General features: G+C 47.4%; 2 protein-coding genes and 1 non-coding gene across 6 annotated transcripts in view; 2 read left to right on the top strand and 1 right to left on the bottom strand.

Annotated features, from left to right (window-relative positions):
- The first annotated feature begins 1,333 nt into the window (after positions 1-1,333).
- Positions 1,334-15,507, top strand: plxdc1 (plexin domain containing 1). 4 transcript variants are annotated; one of them, XM_027031931.3, is made up of 14 exons: positions 1,334-1,868; positions 7,929-8,083; positions 9,934-10,077; positions 10,349-10,418; positions 11,734-11,856; positions 11,933-12,051; positions 12,485-12,584; positions 12,675-12,773; positions 12,890-12,971; positions 13,082-13,142; positions 13,241-13,367; positions 13,879-13,914; positions 14,500-14,648; positions 14,743-15,507. In XM_027031931.3, the coding sequence occupies exons 1-14, from the start codon at positions 1,793-1,795 to the stop codon at positions 14,863-14,865; spliced, it is 1,464 nt and encodes a 487-aa protein (XP_026887732.2). In that variant the 5' UTR covers positions 1,334-1,792; the 3' UTR covers positions 14,866-15,507. The 4 variants fall into 4 exon arrangements, with proteins under 4 accessions (XP_026887732.2, XP_026887733.2, XP_026887734.2 ...); XM_027031932.3 differs by having other exon boundaries at positions 12,678-12,773; XM_027031933.3 differs by lacking the exon at positions 13,879-13,914 and having other exon boundaries at positions 1,607-1,868.
- A 1,438-nt stretch (positions 15,508-16,945) lies between these two features.
- On the bottom strand, positions 16,946-17,017 carry trnac-gca (transfer RNA cysteine (anticodon GCA)). Its single transcript has one exon. It is a non-coding gene; the product is annotated as a tRNA-Cys (tRNA).
- Positions 17,018-17,785: 768 nt separating this feature from the next.
- LOC113591438 (LIM and SH3 domain protein 1-like) overlaps positions 17,786-22,234 on the top strand; it is a 14,417-nt gene continuing 9,968 nt past the window's right edge. The window contains exons 1-2 of the mRNA XM_027031929.3: positions 17,786-18,015; positions 20,301-20,395. Coding sequence (XP_026887730.2) covers positions 17,947-18,015; positions 20,301-20,395 — 164 coding nt within the window. The 5' untranslated portion in view covers positions 17,786-17,946. The remainder of the gene's footprint in view (positions 18,016-20,300; positions 20,396-22,234) is intronic.

A 22,234-nucleotide genomic window follows, 5' to 3' on the forward strand; every position in this document is an offset into this window, starting at 1 on the left:
CATGCCCCAATTTTTCGCGCTGGGCCCGTCCGGGTGCAAATATATTTCGCCTCCGATCCACTCTTGTCTGTCCAACAACAGCCATCTGACGTTTCCCACGGCGGGAGACAGCGCGGGTCCGTCCGCTCCACCAGCACAAGGCGTCCATGTGTGCTTCCTCCTTATGCTCGTCCCAGACTAGTTTTCGTGTTTCTTCTATCATGATACAAGTAAGTTCTGAGGAGCAGATAGCTTGGGGGGGAAGCTCATGTATGGTCCTTTCTGCAGCCGTGCATGCTGAGTAAATGAGGGACATGTCACACTAAGACTCCTCACACAGAAGGAGCAGGAAACAGGGAGGCTTGCCCTCGCGTAACTCGTCGATCCACTGTGGCCTGTCATGAACTACACAGACCCCAGTGACACTCATTGCCCTTCTGCATCTTAGATAGGCTTTTACAAGTTTTGATTTGTTTTTTCTTCCACATATTTCTCTCAGATGCGGTGGGTAGATCAACCATCGGTATTTGATGTGGACAGTTAATTGCGTTCTATTATTTTTATCCATTTCTTTGTTGACTTTTCACTATAAATTGGATTTGCTGTGACCATTGAGATTCTGACAAAGCCTTGTCAGGATATAATGTTTTCTTCAACCTGTTCACTCACCCCTCACAAAAATGAGAAAGGCACCTAAGATTTGCATCTGTACCTTTGAAAGAGTGTGTGGGGGTGTGTGTGTGTGTGTGTGTGAGAATACATGACTGTGCGTATGTGTGCCTGATGTTGGAAGTCTAATCCCTCTGTGGGAGTACTGCCGTTTGTCATACTCAGCAGCTGTGTGGGATTCTTTTGACTTGTTCCACTTGATTCACTCGTTGTGCCAGCGAAGCTGTACGGAATTACACTGTCGCCATGGTGATATGCTGTGTCTCAGCGTGAGGGGTGGGTAAATATTTTCATTGGCCTTTTTGTCCTGTCACATGTAGGTCCAAATGGTGACTTTAACAACAACAAATCTAGCATAGGTAGTGTGTGTGAATTATACACGCTACATACACCAGTGTGCTTGTATTCGGAAAGGCACTTAACATGGTCTCCATGCAAACCTACACATGTTGTTGTTAAGGGATGTTAAGGGACTCTCACACAGCACGATGGATGGATGGATGTTCTATTCTTTCTTTTCATCATCCCATTTCCACAAGGTGGTGCTAGTTACAGATCCAGTTCGAGCTAGTCTTGTTTTTGAATAAGAAAGAGAAAACCAGAAATATATAAATATTTGCATGTGTGGTAATCTCAGGCTTGCCCCAAATCCAGAGAGAGAGAGGGAGAGAGGAAGAGAGGAAGAAATGGAGAGGGAGGGAGAGAGAGGGAAGGAGAGAGGTGCACAGGGAGGAGAACTCTTTTTCCTGATCTGTTTGCCTGACTGTCCCTCCTTGAACTCTTTCATTACCATGACTACAAAATCCCAGAATTTTGTGAACGAAGGCACGGAAGCAGGGAATCAACAGTAGACAACACTCCGTCTTTCCTTTTTTTTCTGAGTGGAAAAGGGTGAGAGAGGAGGGGAAAGCTGAGGGAGGGAAGAGAGAGGGGGACAAGACAGAGTGAGAGAGGGAGAGAGAGAGAGAGAGAGAGAGAGGGAGAGGGGGAGAGGGGGAGTAAAGTCCAAGAGAAAGAGCGTCCGTCCAAGCCCACAAGAGGAAGAGGAGCGAGGTGACAGGGGAGCCGCCGAGGAGGGAGAGGAGAGGAGGAGTGAGAAGAGGAGAGGAGCGAGCGAAGGAGAGCAGACAGAGAGAAGGTGACCATGGGTCTTTGTGCTGTGATACTCATCTGTCTTTCCCAGGCTGAGCTGGCCAGGGTGTGGACTCAGGAACTATCAGGTAAGAACTCAATTACATAATTAACAGCTGGACACACACACCTGAGCGCACAGGTAACAGACCTGTGAGCGGAGCAGCGCACGTAAAACATGTGGCGAACATCTCACGAACACGGTCTTGGCAGAACGGTAAAGGTAGCGCGGGTTGAGTTGCATTGTCCAGCTGCAGTAACTTCCTGCCTTTTCACAGCATGAAATTAGAAACAGCATGTGAGGGTCAGTAATGACATGTGCAGTTGTTATGTGTTTGGGTTAGTACATTCTTGGTTGAGAGTGCATGGGTTTTGTTCTGCTCAGCATGTGTGCTGGAGTGCATCTGTGTGTGTGCGTGCGCGTGCGTATGCGTGCATGTGTGTAGTGCTTGTATAAATCCCTGTGTGTTTCTCTTGGAAGAGCTGTGTGACTCAGAAAAGATGTACAGAGCTCAGGACTAAAGGCTGTGCGTGTGTAGAGTCCCGGTCTCAGCGACGGCCTGACAAGGACGCATAGGGAACATTTCTCAGTCCAACATGCACAGTCACACGGATGCTATATGTGCATATGTGTGCGTGCTCCAGATGCCAAGCTAGACACACTCTCAGATATGTAAAGGTAAACCAGGTGATAGAGGCTTGATTGATTGAACACAGTACAGTTGTTAACACACCACATCCTTTGTACACATTTTTCCATTTTTAAAAGTGTGTATACTGATAATTAGAAAACTGTATATAACAGGTGAGTTAGGATTAGTGTAGGCATGTGGGTTCTTTTATCCACACTTTTAGAGGTAGACACCTTGTGTGTGTGAGTGTGTGTGTGCAGGTGTGCACACGTGTGTTTCTGAGTAGATGTGAGTAGATGTTTGTATAGGTGTGTGAATGTGAGTATGTGCCTGTGTGTGTGTGTGTGTGTGTGTGAGTATGTGCCTGTGTGTGTGTGTGTGTGTATTTTTGTCCTCCTTGGAGATGCTGTATTTTTAGCAGTCCTGGTTCTTCTCTTTCTGCCAGGCAGCTTTGCTCTACTTTCTCTGGCCTCTGTCCCTCCTGTGCGTGTGTGTGTGTGTGTGTGTGTGTGTGTGTGTGTGTGTGTGTGTGTGTGTGTGTGAGAGAGAGAGAGAGAGAAATAACATATGTGTGCAGGCCACTGTGCATGCGCATACATGTGACATAGTTTGATACTTAGTGAGGCGACCTGTGCAGCTCTCATTCGGACCATAAAGGGAAACCGGGGAGCTCAGAGACACCTGAGGCAGCACCCGCATTAGCCGGCGACCTATATGGACATATGTCCCATACGACCCCCCCCGAACCTGGGCCCGTGCAACACCGAGCATACGCGCAGGAGGCGGAGAGGCGGAGAGGCGTCGACAGCCCGAGCTGGGCGGGCCCACGTGACCCATGTGGATCACAGGGCCTTCTTTTTTTCAAACGATGACGCCCCACCTTCACCTCCACCCCGCACCCCACCCCTACCTCCACCTCCAGCTCCGCCAACCCGTTTGCACACGAGCAGATGTAGCGCTATGAGGAGCTTTGGTTTGGCTGTTGGAGGCAGAGTGAGCTTGCGATCAAGCCTTCTCTCTTCTTTTCGCTTATCAATGCAGCTGACTCTGTTTGTGATCTCTCGTGTGCCATGCAGCTGCTGTGCAGAACACATAACTCGCGATATTGATGTAAAAAAGAATAATAAATAAATTAAATATGGGCGCGTATAGAGCTGGGATGCTTTGCGCATGTAAGCGCTGATGAATTCACAACCCCCTTGCAGCACTGTCAATGCAATGTTTAGCGCATTTACAGCGTGTGTGTGCCATACTGGGTATACTGGGTGTACTGGGAGCTCTCAGACACGGTGGCTAGTCATCGGCTCTAGCCGACGTACACCGGGCACTGGTTCCTGTAGTAGTGTGGTATCCAGTACACCACAAACGCAAACCAAAGTCTGTGAGTCAGATGGACTTTGTCCAAGTAGTTCATGTCACATCCAATAAAAGATATCGGCAATGACGTCGAATTTTATAAAACGTATTAAAACACATCGGAAAGTTGTTATGAACAGCAAACATGCTAGCTAGCTAACCAGCCTGTAGTTTGAGATTGATAGCTAGCTAGCTAATATTTTTACATTATTTTATATTATTTTAAGCAGTATCAAGTTTCTAGCTTTTGCAGATGCAGACCTACTGCAATTTGCTTGTTCGCAAATAAATGAAAGTATAAACAAGTCATGAATATCTCCGCTAGGAACCGAACACCCCAAGCTACATCCTCACTGAAGAGCCTTGCTGGAATAAAGGCCTCTTCTGTGTTCCCTCTTAGCAGACCGCTGCCCACTCACCACAAGTACCATCCTATGAGACCACAAAAAAACCCTTTTCTTTGAGGGGATGATTCTCTCTCTCTCTCATTATTTGTCTCTTTTGCTCTCAGGCCATGCCGCAAAGGGTTCTAAACCTGAAACTATACACAGCGTGGTATTAAAGAGTAGAATTACAGCAGCCTGCACTTGAGAACATTAAAAGCCAGCAGGATGAGCTACCTTTGGGGCACGGCACCACGGTTCGGCAGAGCACAGGGAGAGAGCATGGACCAAAGCAGACACACACCAGCCCAAAGACCCAGCTGTTCCTCTGTAGAAGTAAAAAATGAGTGGATATAGGTGAGGGAGGAGCGTAGTGATCCTTGTTGGTTTGATTCAATTAGGATTTGCTGAAGTGGAAAGAACAGGACAAGTGTGTAAGTGGGTGTGTGCGCGCGCCCTCACGCTTCCTGTGCAGTGCGTCTTCTGCACGTCCCTTGCCACCCTAGCCTGTACTTTTACCATTAAGATGTCGTTCAGTTTGGAAATTTGCAGAGGCCCACCAGAGCATGCACTGCGTTTCAGCCATGCTGACATTTCTGGAAGCTGATGCAACGTGGACCCGCGAGCTCATCTGCATCGAGGAAAAGTTCAAGTCAGCCTGTGTGCTGCTTCACGTTGTAACAAATTAAACTCAGACACAGAAGAGTGTGCAGTGATCTTTACTAAACAAATCACACAAGAGCCAGAGGCTGGAATCAGAGGTTAGATGTGCAAGGGTAAAAATATACCAGGATCAGACAAATCCAGAATCAGAGAACAGGCGCAAGTTCGAAAGGCAAAACTGCAGAAAATACACACAATGGCTTGGCATGCAAATGGAGACTGATGGCAATACTTCACAATGTCCTGGAAGCTTTATATAGCAGTGATGAAGATAAGCTGCAGGTGAAGTGAGATCAGCTACCATGGAGACCACTAGAATTCTGGGTATGAGGGCCCCTGGTGGCCAGACGTGCGCATCAAAGCACCATCACTGACACACCTGGCCGTCCGAAGGGTCGCGCCAACGCCAACCGCGGCAGGGAGAGCAGTAGTCAGGAAGGCTAAGCTGCGTTATGGAGGACTCTTACTCCACTGTGCCCCCTCTCCTCCATCCCCACCTTCATCACTCTGTTGTCCATTCTTTTCCTGCTCTACTCTGTGCCTCATCACGCCTGGCCTCTCATTGTCTCCGGCTGATTGTCTCTCTCCTATGTCTGTTCTCACAGCACCGTGGCCTAAGTGACCCAGTTAGGAGGCTTTGATTTTTCAAATAGCGTAGCTTCTCTGGCTATGAAATCAAACAAGACCCGTTATTAAAATCAGCTCCCCAGCCTCCAGCACCACCCTGCCGCCACCTCCCGGCCTTATGAATCCTTCCGTTTTCTTAACCACCTCCCCAGTTTTTCCCTTATTCATTCTTGTGTTGTGCTCCCACCCAGAGGAGCATTCAGCCTGAAATATGAGTCTTTCGTTTTAATCTAAGCTACAGAGACCTGCTCTAATGGATTGTTGCTGTCTGGGATTTGCGTGGTAACACAGCGAAGTCGCTGTGTGGGCCGCAGTCTGTGAAAAGCTGCGGTAATACCATCTGCAGGAACAGACCTGTGATCATGTCTGCTTTCCGCTAAACTGTCCACCTCGTTGCGGAACGCGTGAACGAGGTGTTACTTCTGTCCTAGATTTCCTTCGACACGAGCCATTGCACTTGTTGCTGTTCTGCTGAGTGCGTATGCCGGAGGAATTCATTGGCTGGTTTGCAATCTACTGTGTAGGGAAAGTTTTGTTTTGTTTTTTCTCAAAGCGTAGGCTAAGGTCAAGCCATTTCCTCTTCACTGTACGTTCACTGTACACTGTCTGTTTAAGTCAAGTCTGAGAGTAAGTCAGAGAGTACGTCGCTCCGGTTTTCCTGTGTTTTCCTTGGTATTCTGCAGGGAAGACAGCACCTGAGCCGTATCCCTCGCCCCCACCCTGTATCGTGCTTTATTAGTGGCTAAACACCACATCCCAGGGGCTCTTGCCCAACGTCATCTGCTTTTAATAAGGTGGTCAAGCAGAACCCGCCATCTGGAGGCAAGATCTCGAGGAGATTGGAAATGGCCTTTCACGGTGTGCGCCAGAGCCTCTTTTTGGCCAAACATCTCCTGTTATTTGCTCCTTCACTCTCTGCACTACACTTTCATTCACTTTCATACACTTTCATTCCTGCATGGTTTCTTTTCCTCTCTGCCCCTCCACCCCCCAGAGCCCCCAAGCTGCCTCACAGGACAGTGAGAAGGAACTGTGCATTTAGCTCAGTTCGAGGACCACCGGCCAACCCACACACACCAGATGTAAACAACAGGCTCTTACCCACTTTCACAGAGAACACGTGTTTGAGTGTGTGTTTGTGCATGTGTGTGTGTGTGTGTGTGTGTGTGTGTGTGTGTGCATGGGGGGGGGGGACCGGACCACAAATCCAAGCTTTTAATTACACTTAACATGAAGAGCAGAGTTGATTAAATTCTCCAGACCCACAAAGCCAGTGGAACCCGTGATAAGTGCCCACTGCATGTAGGCTACTGCACATTCTGGCCAAGTCCTCGCAGACTAACAGCTTCTGAAGGGCTTACGAGCAGGGTGGCGCTGGGCGGTGTTTTAGGATGGGGACGGCAGATCCGGCTTATCGACACCACAGGTCGACATTTCTCTGTCCAGACACCGACTCAGTGTGGCCACGCGGTATTAGACTGCACCCACGCGCTGTTTTGCCATGGCCGCACACCACATTAAAAGACGTTTTGTTCCCTTCACAGCAAGGTTAGCGTTTGCCATCAGCGTTGCATCAAAAGGGAGGGAGAGAAGGAGAGAGACCAAGAGAGAGACGATCAGACAGACAGTGGACAGACGACCGGAGACATGATCAGTGGACAGCAGCACTTGCTGCCAAGGTCTAGTAATGGGAAGCTCTGGAAATGATTTCAGCAAAACCTTGCAATAGATGTCATTCCCTTTCCTGTGAAAAGGATTTGGCAGCATGCCAGATTAATTGCAGTCCCTGTTCTTCAGTTCAGTTTTGAAATTCCTTTTATAAACATAATTTCACCTGCCAGAAAATAGCAAAGCTATGTTCTGGGTGGTGTGTGTGTGTGTGTGTGTGTGTGTGTGTGTGTGTGTGTGTGTGTGTGTGTGTGTGTGTGTGTGTGTGTGTGTGTGAGAGAGAGAGAGAGGGAGAGAGAGAGAGAGAGAGAGAGAGAGAGAGAGAGAGCTTCTCCTCTTTTCTAGTCTTGTTATGATGAGGTTACCACAGTGTTATCATCAATAGAACATAAACATGCCAAAGAGACATGTCTGTCTGGTTTTTGTAGTCTGTATACACAGTGCTCCAGTCTTCCCTCAGCCTATAACACACACACACACACACACACACACACACACACACACACACACACACACACACACACACACACATACATACATACATACACACACACAGGAAACACACAATAGGGTGGCTGGCCCTTCAGGAATTAAGTACCTCTTATTCTAAATGGGCTTTGCCTTAAAGTTCAAAGTCAGGGATTTCTCTTTAACTTGTAAACTGGGATATGTGCTCCCAGACGTCTGCTTTTTACCGCATGTGATCAAAATCTTCAGCCACATTATTGAAGTGTCATCCCCACGATTATCGCCTGCTCACTGTCCTTTGGTGGGAATGTATGCACATGGGCTCTTTCTAAGACAGCTGGTGTTTCTCCAGGGCGACCGGTGCAGGCGGATGGAGATCCCTCAGACATGCAGAGAGCCAGGAGAGATCAGCAGGAGTCGAGCACCAGACGCGCACAGATCAGGGCGGCGCAGGAGACCCTGAACGGCCTCGCCATCGACACACTGCCTGACAACATGACGAAAGTGGTATTGAGTTACTGCTAACCAGTGCACTCGCCTTCCCTTCTTCTTCTCTTCTTCTCTTCTTTTCTTCTTCTCTTCTTCTCCTCTCTTCTCTTCTCTTCTTCTCTTCTCTTCTCCTCTCTTCTCTTCTTCTCTTCTCCTCTCTTCTCTTCTTCTCTCCTCTTCTCTTCTCTTCCCTTCTTCCTTTCTCTTCTGCCCTTGTTTTCTCCATCCGCTCCCTCCCTTACGTCTTCTCTCACATCCTCAAAGGTGGAGGGGAGTGTTCTTGGGTTTGTCCTGCTGCCCCAAATGCAGGTTCTCCCCTCATACATGCCACCTTCCGCAAGGGGGCTCAGCTCAGCTGCGGCCGTAACATTCACTCCACACGGGGCGTTTTAACGGGTGCTTGGCTCTTGCTGGCTGTTCAGCTCAGAGAGTTGCCGTCTCAGACTCTGATTCTTCAGATCTGCACCAACTACACCGACAGCTGAACTATTCCGTCCACATAAACAGTCGAACAGCCAAAGAGCATCAACAGTCTGTATTAATCAGGTCGGACAATCCCGAGGCTGCCTGCTCGGGAACCAGTGATCGCCGCTCCAGTAAGGGGAATCGTGAGCTGACAGGGATGAAAGGCTGCCTGCCAACGGGAACAAGAAATCTTTATATATACTGGTGGGAGGACAGAGACCTACCACCAACCTCCGCTCTGTACTTTATTAGTGTTCCTCTGTTGTGTGTGTGTGTGTGAGTGTGTGTGTGTGTGTCTAACATTCACATAATGATAACTTTCATAAATTGTGTTATGCTTCCCACTCTTCAAAAAACAAATTCAAACCAGATTTCTCATTGGTTTTGCCAATTTTTAAATATGCTGGAGCTTGCGTGTAGCTGTGTATGTAGCTTCATCTGTGTGTGTGGGTGTGTGCATCTGCCTTTGCACATAAACATTTTTATAAACCTTACTTTTAAAAACATCTTCACTTAACTAACCCTGCGATGATCATTTCTACAGTTTTTTGTGGGACTTTTATGCTCCTATTTTCCAACTTCTCTGGGTAGCCCTAAAACACTCTGTGGGGAGCTTTGGGCCCAAACGTCCCTGGGCAGAGTGAAAGGAGAGGATGGCAGCCGCTCTGGACCTGGAGGCTTCCCCCAGAAACAGATGCCGTTCTGCGGGGACAGAATCGGAGAATCTGGGTCGCGGGCTGTTATATGGAGCACTGCTGCGTGTGGGAAGAGCGAAGGAGCACCGAGAGGATTCTCTTAAGTGCTCCACTTTCCTCCATGCTCCATGCACCTCTCCTCCATCTAGGCGCGATCCTTCTTCATCACGTTCAGCCGGGGAACGCATCGATAACACGGCGGAAAGCTGGACACGCGAGCACTTTTAACGCGGCGGAGATTGGAACTGAATGCACTTTTGACGCGCACGCGCTCATTTGGCATAACACACTCCGTTCTCACTCTCGTCTTGGCAGGCAGCGTGAGACACGTGCTTTACCCCACACTAGAGGGCCCACTACGCTTCAAAGCCTGTCCTTGGTGACCTCACTGCTTGCGTCTGACGTGAACCGTTTGTTGCCTTAGTGCAGTGACCGGAGAATGTTCGTGACTTAGACGTTTCTTAATCTCGAAGCAGAATTCACTGCGGTGCTTTTTTTTTGTGTTGAGTGCATCCAATTGAAACCATATGTGAGCGAACCTGTTCCACGTCCCATTAGTGAATAAATTCAGTTTGGTTTGGAGCAGGGAGAGTGATCTGGGTCTGGGGCTCCTTCTCTCTCCTTGTGTATTCTGTCTGTCTGTCTGTCTGCTTCTCTTACGTCAACTCTCTCTTTCTGTCTATCTCTCCCTCCTTCTCTTCATCTCAGGAGGACTCTAAGAGGTACTATTCATGGCAGTACTATGGACCAAGTGACAGACAGACTCAGGAGCTCTGGGTGGACCTGCATTCGATGCAGCAGGGTCCAGTCAAAGTACATGGAATCCTGTCTAACGCACACCGACAGGCAGCAGTAAGACATACACAAACAGACACACACACAAACACACACACATACACACCTAAAAATATACATCTGTAAAATGTTAACATATGGGCACATGGCCTTGGTTAGAAGCAACAGATGAATGTGTGGGCAAACAGTCTTGTTTTACCTCATAATTATATTGTCTACACTGACTATGCTTACATCCACTCATCCATTTCCTGTTTTTCCTCTCTCTCTCTCTCTCTCTCTCTCTCTCTCTCTCTCTCTCACTCTCTCTCTCTCTCTCTCCCTCCAGCGGGTGGTTCTCCCCTTTGACTTCCCTTTCTACGGACACCAAGTGAGGCAGATCACCATAGCAACCGGAGGTAGCACACACAGACACACAGTGAACCTGTGGCTCCTAACATGTCAGTGCATGTAAGGACACCAGGTTCTGGGTGTGTCCTGGAGCTTTTGCAACTTTGCATTGCCTTTATTAGCTATAGTTTACAGTTACATTTATGGCGTTTGGCAGACACCCTTGTCCACAGTGACTTAAAGAAGTACTTCGTAGTCTCTATCAAATCCACATCCTCATGTAACAAGAGATCAGTCAGTGTAATTGTAATTATACACAGCATGTCAAAAATCTTCTGGTAGACCATTGGAGCTTCACATTAGGCCTTGCCCACCCACTTCATAACAGACACCACAACCTCACAAGTTCTTCACAGGGTCATCAGGTAGGCACCTCCCTTCGTCTGTGTTTCACCTAATGAAGTCCACGACACCTCCAGAAGGCTCACCAGAGAGGTCGTCCCTCCCAGACGCAGCTTCAACCAGTTCACTTTTAAACCAACCACATACAAAACCTCTCTAGATATAAACCCACATTGGCCTCCTGGTGACTAAAGCCGTACTGACCCTGTTATTGCGGGCTCAGTGCTGGCAGGTCAATATGGGCTGCATGCACTGTAGCAACAGCACACGCTGCGTTAATCATGTCTTTAACCACTGCGTTGCACTGTTAAAGAGTTCTGTCAGACTGCAGGCCTGGCTAGTGTGGACAAGTGCATGTTTAAGTGCTCAGTGACTAAGTGAAGAGGTGAGTCTTCAGTCCTAGTTTGAAGACAACCAGAGACTCAGCTGTATGGACATTGGTGCCTGTCTTCTGTGTGTCTGGAGGGATGATGGTTCAAGTCAAACAGTACTGGAGGCTCGAAGCTGGGCTCGCGCATGACAGAGTTTGATCGGTGTCTTTAGGAATGTGGTAGATGGTCCAGTTAAGCTTTACAGGCTAGTGTGAGTTTGCCCTCGTAACTTTCACAGTGGTCCTCCCATTTGAAAAACTAGCAAGGGAGGGTTGAAAAATGAAAAGCTAGCAAGCAGGGGTTTTTAACGAAAGGGTTGTTCTCTCCCATTTTTCACTAATGTGAAACGTGAGAGTGAATCTGAATCACTCCCAGTCAATCCCAATCAATCCCAGGCACAAGTCTGCACCACTAATTCACTGTAACAATGATTTTGACATTAACAAGAGGAAACAAATTTGTATTACCAAAGAATATAATATTTAGTAAGACATTATTCTACATTATGAAGACGTGGTTTGAACTGGTAACAATGGCTTTGATTAATCACAACGCTCAGAATGAGTGTTGAATGAGGACCTCTAACCTGTGGACCTTTGACCTCTCTCAGGCTTCATTTTCACTGGTGAGATTACGCATCGCATGTTGACCGCCACTCAATACATCGCTCCACTGATGGCCAACTTTGACCCCAGCTTCTCCAAAAATTCCACTGTGTGTTACCTGGACATCGGTGAGTGACGCCAGCCAGAGGCCTTGTCGATATGAGTACTGCGACTTTTCACCTGACCATTGACCTGACCCCCCAGGAGAGGTGTTCGTGGTGCAGTGGGATAAAGTGCGGCTGCAGGGCAGAGAGACAGAGGGAGCTTTCACTTTCCAGGCCGCTCTTCATCGAGACGGCACCATCGTCTTTGGCTACAGAGACGTGAGTGCCAAGAAGCAGGGCCAAGACACATAAAAACCTCTCCAGGAGAAGGAAAAAAGGCAACTTGGCAACAGTGCGTTAGGCCTCTGCACCAGGATCTCAAACATGCTGGAGCTGGAAGGTTCCAGACTCCGTCCCCGAGCGAGTTCGAACCAGGCGGACCTGGCCCTTTCCCTGACCTTGTCTGCTCAAGTGAGGGACTTACCCAAAGTCAGTCCAGGGCTGCGGTATGATTGGTCAGCCTTTGCGACCTTTCCCACTCCATGGCTGCCCTGAAAAAGAGAAAGATTACTCAGTGGATTTAATTAATCGCTTTAATTAAAGTGAGAGAAATGAGTAACACTTACTTTGGCAGAATGATAACGCAGGCGTCATACAGCCTACATCTTGGGTCCTCTGGACAGATGCTCTGGTGTGGGTCTTTTATCTTCAGGTGCCTTTACCGGTGGAGAAGATCAACTCAACGGAGCACCCAGTGAAGGTGGGGCTGTCCGACGCCTTCATGGCCCTACTCTCTTCTCCACAGGCTCCAGGTCAGTTCCTCGTCCTCTTCTCTGTCTTTCCAAAACATCTTCTGCACTCCAGTTTTTTTGCCTTTATACGTTACATCACACTTACCGCAGCAGATACCAAGAAGAGGACAATCTACGAATACCATCGGGTGGAAATCGACACCACCAAGATAATGAGCCATTCGGCATTCAAGTTCAGCCCATTACCCAGTGAGTGCGTGTTACGCCGTAGACTCCGGGCTCTAGACGGAAGCCCCTCTGCCCTGCGAGAGGCACGTATGTTTGGGTTAATGTTTACTCTGTTCCTTCCATGCTGGTTCACTCAGCCTGCCTCCAGCACAACACCTGTGACCGGTGCCTCCGCTCCAACCTCACGTCCGGCTGCGGTTGGTGCAATGTCCTCCAAAGGTACCGGCCAATAACGTGTGTATCACGGAAGTGTGTATCACGGAAGTGCCGTTCCATTTATCCCTGCTTGTGTGTGTGTGTGTGTGTGTGTGTGTGTGTGTGTTTTTAAGGTGCTCAGATGGAATAGACAGACATAGACAGGAATGGCTTGACTACAGCTGTTCAGAGGAGGTAGGATGATGTCTACATCCACGCCATCCACTCACATCCCGCACGAACTTGTAGAGCAGTTAACACTCCATGGTCCTCTCTACACCTGCTCACGCCAGGCAAAGGAGGGCACGTGTGAAGACTACGCTCATGAAGGTGCCGAAAGCTCCATCAGCCCATACAGTTCCCCCGCCCCTGAGGCCACGCCCTCCCCTGCGGCCAGGCCGGGTGGCCCTGTCACCGAGGGTGAGCGCTCCACACGCACACACACACGCCCAGCCTGTCATGCCACAGTCTGAACAGTGCTGGATGGGAGACCTGGACCACTCGCACTTCTCTCCATGGGGTTACACCCTGGGATTTGAAATTCTGTGCTGGACATGAAGAGACTGGTCTATGGCAGCTATGTTTAAAGTAGCCGTACGGTCAAAGGCCTTCATTCCTAAAGGTCGTTAGACAAAGGCCTCTCTCCATTTACATTTTTTAACAGTGGTTTGCTTTTAGTTGCTGGGTCTCAAATCAAGCACATTTATTGCCTTCTGTGTTTATTATGCAGAAGTTGTCTTGAAAGCAACACTTTACCTTTGTTCTTGCTCTCTGAAATCTTATAAGATGTACATTAACATGTTAGCTGTTCTTGTCCTGTGTGCATTGTATGCATTTTTGCATGAGCGCTTTGCTAAACTTGCTCTTTGTGGTGTTCTTGCCTCCATTTGCGCTCTGCCGTCTCTCCGTACAACACACACTCTCTCTGCAGATGACAACAAACTCCTCTTTCACCATTATGGCAATGGTGAGTTGGCCAGCCTGCTGCTGCTCCTAGCGTGGTCACATCTCGTTTACAGCATGAAATTAGCTAAGCAGATGTTTATGTGAGTAAGAGGAGGGGACCTGACCTCATAAAAACATTTTGTGGCAGATGAGATTATTGGTTTATTTGTGGTTCCTAATAATCTCAGTTCAGTTCAGTGGTTGCTTTCATTACCTTATGTAATATATAATGTAGAACCCAGTGTTCTAAAACACACCTTAGTTCAAGCTTGAATTTGAATGCAGCCATTGTCCTGAGTATATTTCATTACGCAGCGTGCTACAGCTTAGCTATCTGCTAACGCTACATTTGCCTCCGACAAGCTCCTTACTGCCATTGGCCATTTTGCTGACTCGCCGGCCCCCGTAAACATGTCGCGCTGAACCTCAATCTTTGTCTTTTGAGTTTTTGTTCATTCAGAAGTTCTTCCCTGGCTGTTTGGACGAGGAACATTTACAGTATTTTCTTTTCGGCAGCCAAACACGTATACCGCCTGACAGCGCTACTCGTTTTTTTTTTGTCTTTATTCTCATTTTATTTGATTTTTTTCCCACCACTTGCACACAGGTCCACCTGGCGAGGAGGAAGCTCCAGAGCACACAGCGATTATCGCGGGCGTGGTTGCAGCCCTGGTCCTGCTTGTGTTCCTCACGCTGCTGGCTGTATATTACATAAACACCCACCCAACTGTTGCCCCCCCGTTCTACCTCATGCAGGTGATCCTAACTCCTAACACCAAGTCGTCCTTTCAAAATATATTTATTCGAGCAGATATGACAGCAACAGCGAAAGGTTTCTGGTCTGTTACAGCGCCGCACCAATAACTACTGGCCCTCCATGAAATTCCGGAACCAGGGATGCCATTCCAGCTACGCAGAGGTCGAACTTGGGCTTCACGAAAAGGAGGGCTTCATCGAGGCTGAGCAGTGCTGAGGAGGCAGGACTTCCTGCACGAAGGGGCCATGATGAACGTTTCATCCGTCTGTCTATCGGGGGAAGACTTGAAAGAGCAAAGGGATAATGAGGGGCTGTGAAACGCCGCTGCTGAGACATCAGAGCCTGCGATAGTTATTACGCAAGCTTCTTCCGCTTCCCAACATGTGACAGTTCATACTGCAACACCTCTCATGTTACTCGTTTAGGACAAAGAAGGTTCCTTTTATTAAGGAATGGGAACATTTATTGGCAAATTTGCTAACTATGCTCATTGCAAGGATGGTGAGAGCAAGACACACGTGAGCCTTGATAGGTCCTGCAGTTAATGTACAGTACAACATCATTTTCAAACTTTTCATTTTGAAAAAGATATTTTGTGTTTTATAATGTGCTGTGTTCAATGAAAAAAAAAATTCTCTGATGAATACTACTCAGTTAGACACATGGACTGAACTGCACTTTAACTGAATTATCTCATTAGTAATAGTGACATCATGTGATCTGATCTCATACCTTTTTTTTTTAGTATTTTGCCCCTTAGAATTGAGTATCTACTGGAGTTGTTGAGACAAGGAATCTGACTTAAAGAATATCTCCCATATAGACAGACAAATCAATAAAATCTGTATTGTGAACAAATCTGTGCCTTGGCAGTTGTGATTTTTATAAAAAATAAAGTGCCAGTTAATCCAAGAATTATTAACATTTTCTTCAAGCCTAATAAGATAAATCGATTAATATAGCAACGTGAAATATCTCTGTCCTGACCTAACTTGGATACAGAGCAAAAGTATTTGTTACAATTTGGAAATGAAGTAAAATGGTTAATGAGCGCAGATGGTTAAATAATGAGAAAGTGTTATGACCAAGGACATTATTACTGATAGTTAGATATGAGGATGTGTTATGACCAAGGACATTATTACTGATAGTTAGATATGAGGATGTGTTATGACCAAGGACATTATTACTGATAGTTAGATATGAGAAAGTGTTATGACCAAGGACATTATTACTGATAGTTAGATATGAGAAAGTGTTATGACCAAGGACATTATTACTGATAGTTAGATATGAGAAAGTTATGACCAAGGACATTATTACTGATAGTTAGATATGAGAAAGTGTTATGACCAAGACATTATTACTGATAGTTAGATATGAGAAAGTGTTATGACCAAAGACATTATTACTGATAGATAGATATGAGAACGTGTTATGACCAAGGACATTATTACTGATAGTTAGATATGAGAACGTGTTATGACCAAGGACATTATTACTGGTAGTTAGATGTGAGAACGTGTTATGACCAAGGACATTATTACTGATAGTTAGATATGAGAACGTGTTATGACCAAGGACATTATTACTGATAGCTAGAACTGCAGTCATACTGCAATGTCATGTTTTCAACATAGAGTGTGTGAACCAATAAAGTTAAAATGCTGTTATGGAATATGTGTGATTTTGGTAATTGGTAATTTGGTATTTAATTGGTATTTTAGTTTTTGCATGAAAAGGGTCAGCACATGAAACACATAGAGCTATGTATTAAGACGTATTAAGTCTAATCTATAACTACATTGCAGTAACAATGGTGAATTACTCTTGGAAATTCTTTTTTAATCTTGTTTTAGACTTAATCTGGGTCTGTGAAACTGGCCACAAAACTACTCTAATGCTCCGTCCATGTGTTGATAACCTTAAAGAGATGGAAAACACAAAAACTGACACAAAAAAGTAGCAACTTGGCCAACAGCAACATCTGCAGGCCATTGGTCGCAATTAGTTACCTTTATAAGGAAATAATTTACACAAATATTGCATTTATTTAATAATCTTTGAAAATGTTATTAATGGTAGTTTTATAAGTGCAGGTTAAAAATCACGTGAGATCATTTTGCAAAAGTTGTGTAATGTTTTTGTAATTTAAACCGTTGTTCCTAACGAAGGTCGCATTTTCAGATTTATGGCTATTACTCCTATAATTGAATAGTCTTAATAATTGACACGCATTTCATTGTCAGTCAAATGGACCGGTCGATTTTAAATGTGTGAATGGGCGAACAAAATGAGGGGGCACCCGGATTTGAACCGGGGACCTCTTGATCTGCAGTCAAATGCTCTACCACTGAGCTATACCCCCTACACGTCGAAGCTACTGATACAATCCCAATACATGTAGGCAGACACAATTAATTACATGTAAGTAATTAATTTAAATTAAATTTTATTACGATTATTACTGTGCTATTTTATCGCGCAAAGCCATGCACTACTTCAGTTATTCGCAATGTACAAGCGTCGTGTGATGCAATGTAACGTACAAGCTAACCTGCCTAGCGGTAGCTGAGCTAGCTCCCGTTAACAGGTCGTTAATATGTCATTGTGGATAATAATGGTTGCTATTTTTTAAAAAAACTACTAGGTTGGGCTAAATAAGGTAATTTTTTCCCCACTCTCGTCAAAAAAAACAAAACAAAACAATGAAACAAGTAAGTTAGAAAGATCAGTCACGCCCACTTTGCGTTCATCTTACAACGTTGTCATTTCAACAAACGACAAATGGGGGCAGTCATGACAGACGCTACAGCACACAAAAACCAGACAATTTTAACGCGTGCAAGGTATACTTTTAAAAGTCACATTTTACAAAATTACACTTACGGAAGGTTAAAAAAATAATAATAATAATGATAACTTAGTTCGATATATTCAGCTGAGATGTCAAAAGTACAGAGATCACTGAGCGAAACACGTCCAGGCTCGGCTAAGCCCGTTCTAGTCCTTATATGGTACTGTGAGTGCGTTCTAGTGGGTTTGTCATCACGCCCCGCCCACTCAGCACTCGAAGACCCCGCCCACCCAGCACAGCGCGCGCCCGCCCGGGGGGCGGGGGTGTTTCACGCCCGCGCCCAATCCAGAGCGCGACGGTGTAGTTCGCGTTGGCAACCCGGGAGGCTCGTGTTTTACGTCCCTTTCGCAGCCTTCTCTATATGCACTGATCCATCGGCTCGTTGAGGATCGATATTCACGCATTTCTCACACTTACGCGGGAGACGCAAGCAGAAGAACATGAATCCCTTGTGTAGCAGATGTGACAAGATTGTCTATCCCACCGAAAAAGTCAATTGCCTGGACAAGGTGAGTGATTCCTGCAATTTGGCCATGTTACAGAGGAAATAACTGCAACACGTCCCGAGTCCTCGTTCACCCACCCAGAGCGGGTAACCTGTCTTGTCTTTCAGCACAACTGGCTGCTTGTAACTTCTCTGTCTCGTACAATGTTTCAGTCCGACACTGACTTCTGTATAGACTGTTACTAAAGCGATGCTATTCCGTAGACATGTTTCGAGTATCTACCGATAATTAAATTATGCAGTCTGCCGGGAATACACGAACCGAGTCCGTGATCATTTAGAGTGGACTTGGCTAGACTTCGCAACTTCGTAACTCAACCGTTTCCTGTTGAAGCAGCGTTTCTCTGAATGCCAAGCGCGAGCGCAGCGAGAGCTCTCCATTAAAGGTTTTTTTTGGGGATTGTATTGCGGTTTGAACTTTTTGGACCGCACGTATCGCCGCGTTTTCGTGCCTCACTTTTACATGCCCTGTGGAGCGACTCATCTTCGCTAGCGTCTAAGAAAGAAATGTGGGCGTTGCCGATGTATGCCTGCCGCTGTAGTAGGCCTAAATTATGTGGTAGAGCAAACTGAAGATGTGGGGAGATAATGCGTTATAACCTAGTGTTTCGCCCGATTGTTAGGTTGAACACATTTCCAAGTCCCTCATGTGGTACCCTACAGTTGTAAAGCCGTCGCTGTAAGGGTGCTTAATGATTATAGTTCTCAACAACTACAGGAAACTATAATAGCTGCTTCACACATTTGCCTAAGACGAGATGTTCTAACCCTACTGATCTATCCCTAACCTACTCTAACAAGGTAGAGCATGAGAACTGTATTATTAACTTGTGGTTCATGATGGCACATCCCTTTCTGGGCGTGCCACTTTTTAGTTTCAGTGTGTGTTCTGTGTAGATGAGCATTTGGTGGGATTGTGTTGGGCTTTCTCTCTCTGGAAATGGGCAGAACAGTGACGCGTGATGAGCTCCACATGTCGATCTGCTGGAGAGGACGCGTCACATAGAAGCACCGATTGTCGCATTTGCTCCACTGAAAAGCAACAACTTCTTTTATCAAAAGTCTTTCCTTTCCTATCTAGTGACATTTGAATGTAGGCAGCAAAAAAAGAGGAACTTGCCACAATCACCTTCTAGGGCAACATGATTGTGCAACCTGCGATCCAGAACTATTTGGCCAAGCTCTTCATTCATTGCAGTGTCAAGAATATAAAAACTATGCCCCGCCCCCTGCATTTGCATGGTGCAGTTGGTTAGTCACAAACAGCTGAGCGGTTCCTGGTCCCTCTCTCCCAATCACTGGAACATTCTGACGCTGTCATCGCCAGTTTTTCACGCTGCAGTGCTTGTCCACCGCCGGCCCGGTTTCTTACCCCGCTGACACCCCCCCCCCCCCCCTCCTTTGGCGACGGCCGGTCTCTGCACTGTGGGTCTAGAGCAGCAGGGCCCAGTTGCAGCTGGGTGGGCGACGCGGAATGAACCGGAATTGTGCAGCTGCAAGTGCCAGAAGGTCCCACTGCGGTCCAGCCTCAGTCTCTCCAACAGACTGCGGGATAACAGATGGGTGTGTCTGACTGCGAGATCATGGCAAAAAAATTGGCAGTGAGGAGGCACTTTGCAGAGTACTGTAGCAATAGATGGGCCTTGATGGCTAGTCAGATGTCTGGCATCAATATTGGTCACAGGAATTTGGGGACGAGTGCACGAGGCCCCTGCATGGACGAGTGGGGAGAGGTCTGCTAATCACCAGCGCCGTTTCTTAAAAAGCAGGAAGCTGTTACTCATGAGTCAAACCAAGCGGCAATCGTCTCTCGCTACAGGGACTTCCCAAAATCTGTACACTCCACTCAGGCCGTGAGCATGTTTTGGGTCGTGTGAAAAGTTGCCGAGGTGAATCTGCGGTCCATACGCACAATTCCCAGTGGGTCTCGACGACAGTGGGAACCTCTCTATGGAGTCGTTTCCTCCGCAGTGACCTGGATTGAGGAAAGCTGAGGAGAGCTACTTCCGATACCACCTTCTGCCTCTAAGCCATCACTTTACTCTTCGACGGCCTCGCGTAAGACACGGTCCTGTTAGCTGGATGAAAGTGGGTGGGGTAAATGTTCGCTCTGGAGCGTGTCTGTACAGCTCAAGACAGCCCTTTCTTGGCTCGATATACAGAGCAGCAGCTTTTATACAGTGTATTGTATTGATTCCAGCACTCTACCATTGTTCGAATTAATTGTGTCTGTCTGTCTGTGTCTCTCACTGTCTCTCTCCCTCCCGTGTCTTTGTGTATCTTTTGCAGTTCTGGCACAAAGGATGCTTCACCTGTGAGGTCTGCAAATTGGCTCTGAACATGAAGAACTACAAAGGCTTTGAAAAGAAACCCTACTGCAGCCAGTAAGCTCCAGTCTCCCTGTCCAACTTCCTGTCTGTCTGTATGTCTCCCGTCTCCCTGTCCAATTTCCTGTCTGTCTTCAGTCTTCCTCTGCATCTTCCTGTCTGTCTGTCTCCGGTCTCCCTGTCCACCTTCCTGTTTGTCGCCTGCCCTCTTAGGAAGCAGTGCCTGAGTCTCCAGGGTTCCCCTTAGGCCCCACCCGGATGGTGTCGCTTTTGTCTCTGGTATTCGACTCTTAGCACGTTGACCGGCAGATGATTTGCAAGCCAGGTTACGCGTCTGAGTTTGGTTGACTCGGTAGGAAGTGGCAGCCCATGGACGACGCTGAACCTGCATGATGAAGTGATCTCTGCGGGTGGGACGCACAAAACACCCATTTCCTCATCACTCTGTTCACTCAGAGCCCTGCATTCTCCTGTGGACACAAACACACTTTATATCACGTCACCTGGCTCTTTTTTGGGGGTGTGTGTGTGTCAAATTAAATGAACTTTCTCTATTTATCTAATTATTTATATTCCGAGCACACAAGCAGCTCTTCACAGATGGAAGTGTTTGACTAGGCCCCTACTTTTGCGTGGAAGTATGGAGAGCCTTCGTTCACAAAGGTGCTTCCACAGAGGCCAATCTCACTTCTCCTCGGAGGTCTCTGCCGACCCGGGCCAAATGAAGTACTCTTTGTCACTTTTTTCTGTTCTTTTTTTTTTTCCGGGTGGAGGGGGTTGTTGCGTGCCAAGCTAGAGTTGCAGCTCAGGCAAATGCCACGAGCTCCTGGGAAAAGGATGCAAAGTTTGCTTCCTGCACTGGCTGCGCGGTGGTGGTGTCCCACAGAGAGCTTCCGTGCTGGGACAGACCGCCACGTTGCTCTTCTCACGAAGCGCAAGTGGTCGAGAGGCAGGTTCTCGCACGCCTGCCATGCTCACCTGCGGCTCCGCGTCGGGCCTCCCAAAGGCCTGCGCCGTTTTCTCTTCAGAGTTGAACTGCAGGACGCAGACGCCAAATTCTCTTTGGCATCTCTGAGGGTGAGCCAAGCGCCCTTTGTTCGTTGACCGTCTTAGATGGAGAGAGAGAGAGATAAAGACAGAGAGAGAGAGATTTCGTTCTTGATTTCGCTTTGGGGAAACTGCAGTTCAGCAGGCTTAATTTAGCCAGACGTCAGGCTGGCTTTGACCTCATTTCCACCTGGTCCATTTTAGATCTAGGGTATTTCTTCAGTACATCAAAACGGTGCAGCGATACGATGCGTAGGCAGTGTGCCCCCCCCCCCCCCCCCCTGCAAGACGCAGGGTCGTTTCACGCGAGCACACGTTTACTCCACGCGACTTGCCCTCCGGGGGCCTGAACCTGTTGCCAGGACGGCGTGGCTCGCCGTTCCTGCGTCCCTTCTGTTTGGTTTACCCTGCGCTGAATAGGACGCTTCTGTTTTTCTTTGGCTTTCTTTCTGTTCTTTTTTTCCCTCCCCCTTCTCCAGTGAATAAGGTCTTTGTGAGCGTAGTTTGTTTACCAACCCAAATGCTGTAGGCTACCGCGGCGTAAAGAGGTCAGAGCAGGACGGGAACGAGCGCACGTTCGCACGCAGACACACGGGCAAGCCGCAAACAGAAAAAAAAAACGTTTAAAAAACCTAGCTTTCGGCTTCTGGAAAGTCTCCTTGGCTTCCGGCTCCTTGCTGACTGAATCTGTGAGCAGCTCCCAGCACCAAATGACAGCACCGTGGGGCATCTGGCCCAGACGCACCTGTGAATGTTTACGGTCCGTTTGCAGTAATTGGAGCTGAGCTCCTCCGCTTCCGCGGCCTTCGATTTAGTCAGGTACTCTAGCCCGTGCTCCTCCGAGACTGG

This window comes from Electrophorus electricus, chromosome 15, assembly GCF_041902795.1.
Source record: "Electrophorus electricus isolate QZ-2024a chromosome 15, ASM4190279v1, whole genome shotgun sequence".
Lineage (NCBI taxonomy): Eukaryota > Metazoa > Chordata > Actinopteri > Gymnotiformes > Gymnotidae > Electrophorus > Electrophorus electricus.